At 36.2% G+C, this 14,884-nt stretch overlaps 1 protein-coding gene across 1 annotated transcript; it reads right to left on the bottom strand.

The window, feature by feature from the left end:
- Positions 1 to 1,807: 1,807 nt before the first annotated feature.
- Positions 1,808 to 5,624, bottom strand: LOC132615372 (monooxygenase 1-like). Its single transcript, XM_060329976.1, has 6 exons — positions 5,155 to 5,624; positions 4,517 to 4,663; positions 4,243 to 4,293; positions 3,994 to 4,165; positions 3,135 to 3,360; positions 1,808 to 2,470 (listed from the first exon to the last, which is right to left on the bottom strand). Exons 1-6 carry the CDS (start codon positions 5,241 to 5,243, stop codon positions 1,971 to 1,973), a joined length of 1,185 nt encoding a protein of 394 aa, XP_060185959.1. The 5' UTR covers positions 5,244 to 5,624; the 3' UTR covers positions 1,808 to 1,970.
- Between the last annotated feature and the right edge of the window lie 9,260 nt (positions 5,625 to 14,884).

Raw genomic sequence — 14,884 nt, 5'->3', positions numbered from 1 at the left:
GCCTAACAGTAGTGTGAATTATTTTATATGTAGATTACGAGACTACGAATGATCTTAAGTAAATTGCAAGACAGGAAGTAAGTTGGAAAGTCGAGAAATAGGCGTCCAGGTATGTTAAGGCTAGTCCCCTTCTTTCAAAAGGCATGATTTCTATGCTATGATTTCATATATACTTCCATAACCTTCTTACTTCCAAAAGTTAGAATAGAAGTTCATAATTCTTAAAAGCTTCTTATGATACTAAAGATGAGATGTTTTCTATGGTGAACATGATGATGATGATTTTAATTCTAGAAATTCCAAAGCTTATGATTTTAATGCTCTTATGAGATTATTGAGTTTATTTCATGAATTCCTTGATTTCGTTATTATTATTGATCTCACCTTATTGTTCCTTCAAGGTGAGATATAGCGATGATGATTGTTCCATAATATAAATCGGAGGTTACCGACCTTACGTCACTCCGATAAAGTTGTAGCTTTTATTTGGGCTCTCATGCATGCTATTTGTATTATATATGCATATGATGTATATATGTTTATACATATGTATGGGGATATGGGGAAAAAGGGTAGGCGTTATATACGCATAACCACCTGATCAGTTAGATATCGTCCCGGACGCAGGATATATGGGATAAATGGATCGGGCCGTTCGTTCCGCGGCAATATAATATATTTATGGATCGGGCCGTTCATTCCGCGGCAATATAATATATTTATGGATCGGGTCGTTCGTTCCGCGGCAATATAATATATTTATGGATCTAGCCGTTCGTTCCGTGGCAATATAATATATTTATGGATCGGGTTGCACGTTCCGCAGCACTACTATTTTATGTTTCTATATATATATATATGAGAAACGTTTTTCTAAGAAAAGCCAAGCAGGCATGATGTTCGCCTTATGAGGCATCCAGATGTACAGGTTATCTCTCTTAGTCCATGTTACCTTTCATATCTATATTATGCTGTTATTCATGCCTTACATACTCAGTACATTATTCGTACTGACATCCCTTCTTGTGGACGCTGCGCTCATGCCCGCAGGTAGGCAAGGAGACGGATCAAACCCGTAGGTGTTCTATCAGCGGATTCTCAGGAGCACTCCACTTACTTCGGAGCTGCAGTCTATTTGGTATTGGACCTTATGATCATTTGTATTTTATGTAGAGGCTCGTAGACGTGTGTGTACAATTAGATGTTTTATAGCTCCACCAGTTTATAGTATTGTATAATATATCGGTAGCCTTGTCGGTTGGTGATGACGAGCATAATTGTTGATGATTATATAGAGATGCACCATTAAGTTATGGTATATGTCCTTACAGGTTATTACAACCATGAGCTGCCTTTGGGGTCCACCCAAAAATGATTATGAGATGTATGCTTAGAGGTACTCGGTAGGTTAGCTCCGGGTGCCCGTCATGGCCCTCTGGTTGGATCGTGACAAAGACCATAGTCCGTGAACTAGCACAAAGTGCTTGATAGCTTTAGGCCAAGATGTTGTTGAATTTACATATGGCAGCAAAGTTATCAGTACTCTAAAACTTATTAGAAACTTGATTAACTATATATGAGTACGTAGTGTGAAACATTATAAGGCTCTTAATAGATGTTTGACCTTCTTACTTAGAATATCCCACGTCAAGTATTATTTTGTTGGGAAATTTTATATTGAATATGTTTCTATTGTATATTGAGCATGTCTTTTTGGAAATTTGATCATTCACCATGTCAGCTAGAGGAAGATAATCAATTATTTAGGCTAAAGTTGCATAAAATAGATTGACTGGAAAAGAATAGATAACAAAGATCAAATCTTTCAGAAGATTTTCTACACTATGAGGATATACAAAAATCAACATATATATCTATCTGTACATCGACAAATGATGTCAAAAGATGGATACAAATGCAGATTCTATAATCAAAAAAATAAAATAAAAATTCAGGCTAAACACTTGCTATCAAAGGAGACCACAATCATATCCAGTATGAGCACTTGGGTTTCTGAAGAAAACTGCCATAACAGCTATGACAACAAATTTTATCAGCATTGGTCTATTCTCAACAAGAAGGGCAGTTAGATAAGATTGTGTTGCCAGTTTTACCACCCTCATTCTCCTCTCTTTTACATACTGATCCAGTGCCTCTTCAACTTTTCCACTTCCATTCATTAATGTCTTTGCCAAGTTTCTTCCAAGAACCACTGCATCTTCTATTCCTGCTGAACCTCCCTGCCCAATAAATGGACCCATTACATGCATTGCATCCCCAGCAACCGTTACTGTTTTTTCGCGAAAATTTCCAAGGATCAAGTCCCATGGTGCGCGATATCTCAAGTGAGTGAAAGATAGAGAATCCAGGTCACATCTTTCTATCATTTCTTGTACATCAGCTGGATGACCACTTGCTGCCTCAAGAGCTCTTTGTTTGATAAGTTCTGGATCTTGTGGGAACTTGGCATCTGAATGTGCAAATTGTAAACATTTGTAACTAGTGTTGAATTATGAATTAATCACCCGCAATAAAAGGCACACAATCAATTAGACAATATAAAAATGAAAAGGGTCAAAATGTCGTCCTTAACGTATTAGAAATGACTCAAAAATACCCTCCTTTCACCTATTGGATCAAATTTACCCCTTCTTTCACCTACTGGCCATAAAAAATGTTCATAACGTATTAGAAATGACTCTTAGTTGTTTCACATGTCAAGTGTTTAATTAAAATTTATTTAAATGTCATATAATTGCGTTGTTAATGACGGGTCAATTTTTAGCCTTGAAAAGAATGCTACGGGAAAATTTGATCCAATAGGTGAAAGAAGGGCATTTTTTATCCGAAAGGTGGAAAGAGAGAAATTTTAATTCGATAGGTCGAAGGAGGACATTTTTGAGACTTCTCTAATATGTGAATGACATTTTTAAACCATTTTCCGATATAGAAAAGAAGAAAGATGGACTAAGATTTATGAGGTATGACAAATACGCCTAAAATTCCAAACAAGATAGAGAGAAAAATCATCTGTGGGCTCATGGAAAGTATCGAAATTGAAGTCACATTAACATGTTGCATCAATTGGATTGACTGTGTCATCAACTAATTAATGTTTTAGTGGATAGAATTACCTGTTCCCTGTTGAACACCAATAAACCAGTGGACCAACTTATCAGTGATTGGTAGTCTCCCAACTGCGGTTTTGCCAGTTATGAGGCGGACAAATTCTAGAGGAAACGAGTGACCATTGGGATAACTGGTTAAACCCCGGATTGCAGAAGTTCGAAATGTTTTTGCAGACTTTAACCCAAGGTAACTTGCCACTATTGACCTCGATCCATCACATCCGATCAAAATCTGCAACGATCACTTAAACATAATAGAATCAAATGCTGCAAACTAGTGCCTCATAAGCAGCAGCCAACTATATGCAAGTGAAAGAAGTAAATTTAATTCAGCTTATTGTCATGCAAGTTTCTAACAACAAATTCTAAACTGTCTTTTGTCAAGAACAAAAATAATTGTAAGCTTTTACTTAAAGTAATAATCAAGTGAATCAGAGACTTCCATAATGCTACTCTGTCCATAAAATTGATGACACCCTAACATATGAATTATTCATATGCATAATTCATGAAAATCTGTAACCCAAATTTATGATAACGAGCCAAGAATTCTAACAAGCCGATTCAAAAGAGTGTTAGAGTGTCACAAGTGAGATTTGAACCAACAACCTAAAGCATACTTTTGAGCCATCCTTACCACCACTATATCAGAAATTTCCAGTGTCGAGGAGATTCATCAAATTGTATATACATGAAACTCTTTAACCTATATGCAAAATAAAAAAATATTCGCCCAAAGAGATTCATTTGAACCAACTTCGCATCATATACTAATACAACACCTGTGGCACAAGAATTAAGTTTGCAAGATATCCCAAAGGGTACTTTATACATAAAGAGGAAAGAGTGAATAAAGAAAGAGTGCCTGAGCACGAATACGCTTTCCATTAGAAAGTAGAAGACACGGTAATGAAGTTAGAGGATCCATTTCTATGGACACAATGTCACATCCAAAACATATAGTCTTCGGAGGCAAAGCGTCAGCAAATGTTTCAACTATATCGCTCCTTTTCAGACACCGAACCTCCCCAATATTCCTTAATTATACAGTGATTAATGTTAATTACTTTCTGTTCTTTCAAGTGCAGAAAAAAAAAAGGGAGATCTCACTTACTTGTTTGGTGTGTATTGTTCTTTGCCCTTATCGGTCCATGTCATTCGTGTCCTGTAGAGTAGAAAAAAATTTAAAAATCAGCGACGGACAAGTTCTGTAGCTAAATAACAAGATCCATCGCTAATCCTATTTAACGACGGATTAGTGATAAGTTTAGCCATTGATTATCAAAAAAATCTGTTAGCAATTTAGCGATAGATTAGCGATAAAATTCACATCTAATTCGAGTTCTTTTTGTAGTGGGTAAAAAAGAATGAGGAAAAAGCTATCTTACCCTTGAAGAGGAAGAGCCGTAGTTCTAAGGTGAGAAGCAACACCAAGCTGATCAAGTGCCCTCCATCCATTAGGCAAGACACCTATAGCCGCTCCTGCTGCTCTTAATGTTCCTGATTTCTCTAATACCACACTCTTTACCCCTTTTCTGCATTTTATTTTATGTATATAAAAGTTCTTTCTTCAGTAAAATACACTAAAATAAAAATTCTTTCTTCAGTAAAATACACTAATATTAACTATAACTTGTCCAAAGAAAGTAGAGAAGAAGAACAATAATAACAACATATCCGGTGTATTTTCACAGGTGGGGTTTGTGGAGGATACAGTGTACATGGACCTTACCCCTATCTCTGGAGATAGAGAGTTGTTTCTGAAAGACCATCGCTCAAATAACCCATATCAAAGCAGTTTTCAAAAAATTTAATACAACAGTAAAGAAAACATAACAAATAATAGAGAAATCATTACATATCATTTAGAAAAAGGAACAGTAACAATAGCAAAATAATACCATAATCGAAGCAAAAAAAAACAACAGATAGTAACAGAAATTGAAGGACAAAAAATTACAAGATTAATACTAATGCTATAGAAAGTAGTAGAAGAATGGGGAAAAAAAGGTAGAGAGAAAAGTACTTGTGCAAAGCAAGAGCTGTGGCAAGGCCGCAAAGGCCACCACCCACTATGACTATTTCGTGCATTTCTTCACAACCAGTTGACTCCATCTTTTTTCTCTCTTTTCACTCACTCAATGATATGTATGATTTTATTGACTTTTGGATAGGTAGTGAGTGCTTTGATCTATATGAGTATATAAATAGAAGTGGTTTCTTAAGTAAGACCATTAATTGGAGTTAGTAAAGAAAATGTATTGTTTTCCAAGAAAGTGTTGAATTATATTCCTCAGCAAACAAAAAGTTTAGACCACAAACCTAAATTATTCATATCTATGCACGACAACATGATAACAGGCGTGACATCATTGGATACAATAATGAATAATCTAACACCCGTTTGGCCATGAAACTTTTTGTTGAAAAAAAAGTTGTACTAAGATTTTTTTAAAATACTTGTTCGATTTAGTTTTTCCTTTTACATTCTGGGACACTATGTTTCGTTAAAACCTATTTGGAACTGTCGCAAAACGTTAAGCTCTTAAAATATATTGTATTTAAGTTCCAAAGTACATTGAATCAAGCACATGCGGCATGTGGTAATACGCAATACTTGCACTTGCACAGGAATATAAAATCGCGGTTATAATGTCGAGAAGAGGCTATCTATCTTCTGATGATGAATTAATAATTAGCTTCCCAAGGTGTGTAATAAAGAATTCAAATTTATTTCATTACTGGCACCCATAGACTGTCGGTTGGTCTAAATCGTGTTGGCGCTTTCTTAAGATATACATATACTCCCCTATTTCAAAATAAATAAATTTTTGGGACGTGGCACATCCCTTAATAAAGTTAATTAAAGACATTAATTAAAGATAATTTGTCAATATTATCTTTTTGATTGTTATCAAACTTTTCTTAAAATAAAAGACAGTCAATGTTGAGATTCTTAAAAGAGAGAAGGATAATTTCGCTAATTTATTTTTAGATTTTGAAAAATTTATTTATTTTGAACCATAAAAAAAAGTGCTAGAAATTTATTTATATTGGAATGAAGAGAGTAAGAAATGTCTAATTGCCTAGCGAGTATACAAATATTGCTGACATGGACGCCGTTTTAAGCTATTGTAAAGTAACATGTGGAAAAAGGTTCGAGACAGCTCTTCAAATTTGCTTTTGCAACATACTAATATGTGTATTTATTAACCAGATTGGTTATAGTATGATAACATTTTTTGCTATATGCTAGAATTGATTGTTTGGTATAATATTAATTTGGACGCTAAGTTTTGTAACCCAGCCCTCTAATCAAATTTTCTTCATGCTATAACATTGGTGTGTACGGCAATGTTTTGAATATACACATTGTCTCTTAAAAATCAATTTTATAATACAGTACTTGAGTTCTTAAGGGAATAATCATATTTGAATATTGGTCAAGCCTGTAGATAGATCGTGATCATACTGCTCTGAAATATGATTACTAACTGGCCTGTTAATAATTCACAAATTATATAACCGAGAAGTATTACAATAGCATTAGATAGATGAAATTTGTTGAGGGTCTTCATTTTCAATATAATATTACTCCTAGTTCTTGTTTTCCAAGAAAGTTTTACCAGAGAATTAAAATGCAATACCACTTGAATACCTGGCGTTCAACAATATATATAGAGCTAAGGCAAGGAGCTAGTTGAATCAAATGGACGTCACCAAAACTTTGAATTGCCTGTTGAAGCCGTGTTTCATCCCATTCGGTCAATTCTCATCTCAAAAGTCAAAAATTTATGAATAGTTAAAATTAGAAAAAGAATGAGAATTTACTATGACTTACGAAGTCAGATATTCTCAGGCTGATTTTTAGATACAAGTGTGGTGTTTCTTCTTAGAATTATTAGTATATCATATCTTAACTAGTATATCATATCTTAAATAGGAATTTACAACTTAAAGTACTTTTAGAACGTACTCGCTCCGTTCACTTTTACTTGTCCATTTTTTAACTTTGCACGTCCTTTAAGGATGAATAAATGAATTTTATATTTTACAGTTACCAGTTTCAAAAAAAATGAATTATATATTTTATCATAATACTCATATTAATTAGTGCACAAACTTGAAAAATAATTTAGAAATGAATAATTAATGTTAAGAGTAAAACAAAATTATCTTTCTCTTGATATGCTACAGAGAACAAATAAAAGTGAAAATTTATTCTTTGTATAATGTACAAGTAAACGTAATACTTATCAACTACATACAAAACAAACGGGCTCTTAAAGAATGAACAGATTGATAACATAGAAATTTTTGGCTGTTACTATTAAATGTTCATATCATCTACGTATGCGATGACATGTTCATGTGCATTGAATTTAATTTCTATACGTAGTGTATCGTCTGAAAATTTCAAGCATGCACACAGGCATGTAGCTTACATAATGACAAACGGCAAATACAATTTGCAATTGAAATTGTTCTTTAATAAGTGTTTTTTGTATGATGGAAATCATTTTTCAAAAATGACTTATTTTTACAAAATATTTTCCAAAATATTATTTTTCGGTCTTTGGTAGGAGAATGAAAAATGTATATTAAAGATTGATAGTAAATGACCACTTCTATTAATAGATGGTGATGGAAGGATCTAATGAGTTATTTTTCAACTACGTCGTTCTTTCGGGTCTGGATCCCTGTAGTACTTGCCCCTCCAGTATTTGTCAATAGGAGTCTAGATTAAAGTCGCGTGTCCATCCAAGACGAGGTATAAATACCTAGGTACGTGTGCCAACATTGTTTTCTGCTATTTTGGATCAGTGTTTTAAAAGGCAGTTCCAGGACTCGTATTGGGGCTAGCTTCCGGGCGGGGCAAAGGCAAAACACCTCGAGGCTTACATGTGGGGCTTACGCCCTAAGCGCCCAATTGTACGCCCTAAACTCGCCTAACGCCCAACGCTCGGGGTTCGCCTAAGAGTTCTTACACAAATTATGTGTCAAATTCCCCCCGGTTAACATTATTTGACCCTGAAAAATTCTTTATTAAATGAATGATACTTAATAGTTTGCTTCTTCTATAGAAATAAGACGATTGAGAATAACTCAAATAATCAACTGTAGTATTGCATATTTACTATTTGAGAACACTGCAAGGGTGAACATCACTTAACATTTCTTTTAAAATATATATCCGAATTTTACATCTTCACTTGCCATTAGTCTTCACGTTTTTGTCATGTGTCTCAAAATTATCATAGTTTATTATTTTGCTATTTGAAAATAGTTTTATTTTTATTCATGAAGGAGTGATGTTTTAATTATAATTTGATAAAGCTTATTGATTATTTTCTTTTAAGGAGGTAAATTGTAGAGTATATATGATAGTAGTATGCTTTAGAAATTGTGATTTTTTTATTGTTTGAAAGTTAAGGGGTTAAAATGATTTGTATCTCATAATAACTTTTAAATCATTGCAATTATTTATACTTGTAAAATCATGGTAGCAGCTTTGCTTTCTATGAGTTTCTTTAATCATGTTATTAATTTTTTAAAAGTACTATTTATATATATTTTAATTTTTGTGTCATTATACTATTTTACTATATTATAAATTAAAAATTTAAAGATTCATGACCTCGGGGCTTGCGCCTCATCTCATACTAAGTAAAACGCCCTGGCTCACGCCCCCGCCTTTCAAAACACAGTTTTGGACTGGGTAAGCTCAGGTTAGGGAGATTTTGGACTGGGATTTCATCTACTTGATTGAGGTAAGTGTTCTAAATATCTCCTTGAGTTTATACCGTGGATTTACTTGATGATTAGCCATTAAAATGTGAAATTTAATGGTGGAAATTGGGGATTTTATGCGTAACCTAGAATCCTTAAATCTGATATTTGGGAAACTCATTGCACCGTAAATGGAAATCTAAGCATAGTTTTGGATATGGTTATCTCATATTTAAATTTTATTTTGGGATTTGATGATGTGGGGCCAGGGTGACTTTGACTAATCAGGTATTAAATAATGAAATTGAGTCCAATGACTTTATTTGACATCATGAAGTGGTCGTTTGAATTGAATTAATTTTGGCCGTTTGGTGGATTCCGAACATGGAAAAGTCGTGTTGGAGGGTTAAAACGTTGTTTGAACTGAGCTAAGTTAGGACTTTGATGTCACGACCCAATTCGCAGATCATGATGGCACATACACTATCGCTCATTAATCAATTTTTAAGAGAAAATATGAAAGTTAAACACAATAAACTACTCCTTAACATACTTAGAATAGATAGATAAGTGAGGAAGTTACTTAAACATTACAATCCAAAATCTGGTCTGAACTTGTACAAGAACATCTACGTATTATTACAAGTTTGGAATACTTAAATGTAACAACTGTCTCAAAAGGAAGTAAAGCCAGGAAATGAAATAGAAGGAGATCCAGGGTTCCGGATGGAATCTGAAGGCTCACCCTGAAACTCCAAAATCAATTGCCTCGGGATCAAAAGTGAGGCCCAAAACTAGAACTCGGAGTGGTATTTGTACCCAAAAAGATGCAGCAAGTGTAGTATGAGTGCAACCACTAGTACTCGTAGGCATCATAGGCCGACAACGAAAGGAAAACACATATACAGGATATAAAGGTTGAAGTTAAATACTCGTCACAGCAATTCAGCCAACTTCACCAACTATGCCCATAGACCAACAACACACATAAGTACATTGCACGTAGGACAGGTAGAGAAACAATAGAAATACGATGGTATGAATACAATGCGATGCAATGCAATGGCCATATGTCAAACCTGGTACACACAAGCTACGGGCTATGCCTCGTAGTCATGACCCATGAGGGACTCGCGAGGTCCATATACCTTGTTGCGGCATGCAACCGGATCCTAATATATATATATATATATATATATGCAACCCGATCTCAAATATGTATGTTGCGGCATGCAACCCGATCCCAAATATAACTGTTGAGGTGTGCAACCCGATCCCAAATATACATGTGTTGAATGAATGCATGCGTACAACAATATCAAGTTTCATAAATCATATATGAGGAGAAGGATTAGCATAAGTATATCACGGACAACTCAAATATTCTCACTCAAGCACTAGCATGGATCATTCTTTCACAATTCGTTTTATCATTCATGGCCCACAAAAACAACAATCATACCAAATCAGTGGATTTATCACCACAACCATGCCCAAAGGCCCTAATATGCATTCCCATCTCAATCACTAAATATAACAACAACCCACACAAATACACAGGTACCCACCCAAGTGCTCATCACAGTAACTGATGTGGGATCCCCCATCACGCCCAATACCCCTTCAATATTTAAAAACGATATATGCTCTCCTATCGGAGTCTAAACATAAAATGTACCCTGCCTCAAAGCCGAGCGGGCACCACGAACCCTCACGCCAAAGCTTTGCCCTTTCGAAGTGCTTCTGAATGATTGACTTCTAATAAGTATAAATTCTATGTCAAAATATTGATCTAAGGATATTCAATAAATTGTAAAGGGATTCGGGTCCAAAAAGTCACCTCAAAAAATCAAATCTAAGCCGAAGGTTAAAACGGTAATTTATCAATAAATTGAACTCAACCCGATCAAATTAGTAACCTATACGGTCATACGAACCCAACCATACCCCTATTGCTATACTTGGAAAGAAACTCAAATATGAACCCAAAATAACCAACCCCGAGCCCTAAGGGCAAAACTGGAAATTGAGTGCAAAATCATGTTACCCATAATCTAGATAGTCAATAGCCTAAATTTCATGAGAATCAAACCACAATTTGGCCTTCAATTTCACTAATTAGCTAAAAACCCTAATTTATTGAAAAACCCTTACTTTACTTAGTGGGTTCATGGATTAGAAATGAAACTTTATGATGAAATCATAAAATAAAGTCTAGAAGGGAGTCATAAGCATATCCCAATGAAGAATCTTAACTTTGGAGCTTGGATTTACACAAAACCAAGCTCTATAACTTAAAATATTTGAGAATGAAGTCTCCCATAGAAAAATTGGAATTAAATCATTGTTCAGTGATTTCCTTCATCGAGATCGCGGAGGCTCCGCGATCTCGATGACACACGATCCGGCCCAAGAATTTTGGCCTTCGCGAACGCGAGGCTTCAAGCCTGGGCCGCCAATGCCACTCATCTTCACAAAAGCGAGGAGGGCCACACGATCGCGACCTCGCGAACGCGGCCCCTTCCTCGCAAACGCGAAGAAGGAAACCAGATGACTAGACACCATAATTTGGTGTCCCCCCCCCCCCCCCGGACACAAAACAAACATGTAAACTAAGTGTAAACGACGCTACGAACCAGCTCGCGCACTCGGATTTTCCAAAAGAGGTCATCTTGACCCGAGGTTGACCAAGTCAACTCCAAATCTTTCAAAACTCTAACTTTCCAAAGAAGGACCCAAATCATACCCAAGCACCTCGGGACCCAAACCAAGGGCTCAACTAAGTCATAAATGACATTTCGGACCTTATGGAATCGACGAAACTACGAAAATGATAAAAATAGCCCCGGTGCTGACTTTGATCAACTCTTTTCACTTTTTCAACTTAGAAAACTCTAAAATCCTAAAAACCAACCAAAAACCCACCGGATTGCCTGTGGAACCACATCACCCATCCTCACAAGTCATAAATATCGAAAAGAGACTACGAGAAGGGTAATTTGGGAAAGAAATGGTAAAGTGCCTAAAATGACCAAACGGGTCGTTACATCAGATACCAATTAAACAAACGTTTGTGCTCGAATGAAAAACAAAAGGAAGGGAAAGTACTTGAATCAATAAAGAGTTGGGGGTATTTACTATGCATATCCTCCTCGGTCTCCCATTAGCCTCCTCAACTGGGTAGTGCTTTCACTGTATCTTTACTGAAGCTATCTCCTTTGACCTCAACTTTCTAACCTGTCTATCCAAGATTGCCACCAGCTCTTCCTCAAAGGACAGATTCTGATCAAATAACATTGAGTCTAAATGAATTATATAAGACCCGTCTTAATGGTACTTCTTCAACATGGAAACATGAAAAACATGGTGAACACCCGCTAATCCTGGTGGCAATGGCAACTCATAGGCTACCTTACCAACACGCCGAAGGATCTCAAAAAGACCAATGAACCTCGGACTTAACTTACCCTTTTTCCCAAATCTCATCACACCCTTCATAGGCGAAATCTTCTGATGAAAGATGAAGAATATCAAGAAATTCAAGAAAATCAAGAAACACAAGACTGAAATTCAAGAAAAAGAAAAGTCCAAGAAGCTCAAGTTTGAAGATTATTTCCAATTCTTGTTTCTTGAATCCTTTTCTAAATAGGTTTCTTGTTTCTTGATTTATATTTTAGTAGGATTTAATTTCCTATCATTAGTAGGACTTTTATCCTAGATCTAGTAGGATTCAGCTTTCTTTATTCTTTTCCTTGTAGAATAGGGATTTTACTTTCCTTGTTTTTAGCTATTTCCTTTCTAGAGTAGAATAGGGATTTGTAGTCATCAAAGAAAAGACCCTAGGCCTATATAAAGGGTTCTTATTCTTTGTTAAACACTATTCACATTTTTAGCATAAACCTAAGTTTTGTAATAGAGTTATTTTCTCTATTTCTTGTTCTTTATCCTTGTTTTTGGTTCCAAGCAAGGTGGTGATAGTCTTTATCTTGTTTTCAATAGCGTGTGATGTTTCTTTATCACGTAAGTTGATTTCAAGTGGTGACTTAGGAACTTTATTTGTTCTTGATCATTCAAGAACGCGTTTCTTGATTAAAATTCATTCTAGTTCATATCCAGAACCCTAATTTTCTTTCCATCATTCCGCCTTTAATACTTACTTGATTTAAACCATTCAATAGTTATTTTTATAGTTCAAATCGTCATCTTTCTCCTCGTCTTGAAATCACATAATTTCGAGAGGTATAGCCTGATTTACGTCTGTTTCTTGAATTCTGCCCATCAATCGCTTCAAGAATAAGATCCTGGTCGATTGGTTCTTTGTTAACTCGAAGAATCACATCATCTTCAATAGAACCTGATCACCAACCATGAACTCCATATCGCGAACCTTCCGACCGCGTGTTTATCCAAGAAGCTTTTCCAGAATCAACTTCACCTTATCCAAGGAATCCTTCAACAAATCAGTACCCTAAGGTCTCACCTCGAATGCACCGAACCAACCAATCGGGGAGCGATATCTCCTACCATACAAAGACTCAAATGGAGCCATTTCAATACTCAAGTGATAACTGTTGTTGTAAGCGAACTTTGCCAAGGGCAAGAACTGGTCCCAATGACCATCAAAATTAATCACGCAAGCCCACAACATATCCTCTAACACCTGAATAGTTTGCTCGGACTGACCGTCCGTCTGCAAGTGAAATGTTATACTAAGATCCAACTAGTCACCAATTATTTCTGCGAAGTCCTCCATACATGGGAAGCGAACTGAGTGCCTATGTCTGAAATGATAGAAATGGGCATCCCATGCAACCGAACAATTTCCCTAATGTAGATTTTCGCCAACTTCTCCGATTTGTAGGTAGTCTGAACCGGAACGAAATGCGCAGATTTGGTCAATCTATCCACAATAACCCAAATAGCATCAAACTTGCCCAAAGTCTTCGGTAGCCCTACCACAAATTCCATAGCTATCCTTACCCACTTCCACTCTGGAATAGACATCCTCTAAGTCATACCACCCGGTTTCTGATATTCATACTTACCTGCTGGCAATTCAAACACTAGGATACGAACTCCACTATATCCCTCTTCATCCTACCCCACCAATAATGTTGCTTCAAATAACAAGACATCTTTGTAGTGCCAGGATGGATGAAATATCTAGAACTGTAAGCCTCCCCCATCATCAACCTAATAAAACCATCCACACGAGGAACACAAGCACTCCCCTTTATTCTCAAAACCCCTTCGCCATCAAGAATCGCTTCCTTAGCCTCCCCTCTCAACATCTTATCCCGAATTTTACACAAGTTCACATCCTCAAATTGTTGCGTCTTAATCTGCTCCAAAAGTGACGACCTCGCCTCTACACAAGCCAGAACCTTGTCCAATTTCGAAATATCCAGCCTCATTACACTATTAGCCAAAGACTGATCATTATAGCCAAGGGACACTCCTCAAGAATCAAACGCGCCAAAATACCCATACTCACCGCCTTCCGGCTCAACGCATCCGCTACCACATTAGCCTTGCTTGGATGATAAAGAATGGTAATGTCATAATCCTTGAGCAACTCCATTCACCTACACTGCCTCAAATTTAGATCTCGCTGATTGAACACATGTTGAAGACTACGATGATCCATGAACATCTCACAATGAACTCCATATAGGTAGTGTCTCCAAATCTTCAAGGCAAAAACTACCGTTGCCAACTCTAAGTCATGAGTGGGGTAGTTCTTCCCATGCACCTTCAACTGCCTCGAAGCATAAGCTATCACTTTTCCATCTTACATCAACACACAATCCAAACCAATCTGTAAACATCACAATAAACCATAAAATCCTTTCCCTTAATCAGTAAAGCTAAGATCGGAGCCGAAGTCAATAAAGCCTTGGGCTTTTGAAAGCTCTCCTCACACTCATCAGACCACTGAAAAACTATATTATTCTAACTCAACCGAGTCAAATGGGAAGCAATAGATAAGAACCCCTTCATGAATCACCGATAATAACTCACAAGAC

The sequence above is a fragment of the Lycium barbarum genome, chromosome 10 (genome assembly GCF_019175385.1).
Source record: "Lycium barbarum isolate Lr01 chromosome 10, ASM1917538v2, whole genome shotgun sequence".
NCBI classification, from domain to species: Eukaryota; Viridiplantae; Streptophyta; class Magnoliopsida; order Solanales; family Solanaceae; genus Lycium; species Lycium barbarum.
This window is presented reverse-complemented; position numbering and strand designations above follow the sequence as displayed.

Coding starts and splice junctions, on each gene's coding strand:
- LOC132615372 (XM_060329976.1), bottom strand. CDS start 5,243: ATGGAGTCAACTGGTTGTGAAGAAATGCACGAAATAGTCATAGTGGGT. Junction 4,294..4,516: donor ACGGCTCTTCCTCTTCAAGG/GTAAGATAGCTT, acceptor TCTACTCTACAG/GACACGAATGACATGGACCG. Junction 3,361..3,993: donor GAAAGCGTATTCGTGCTCAG/GCACTCTTTCTT, acceptor TGATCGTTGCAG/ATTTTGATCGGATGTGATGG.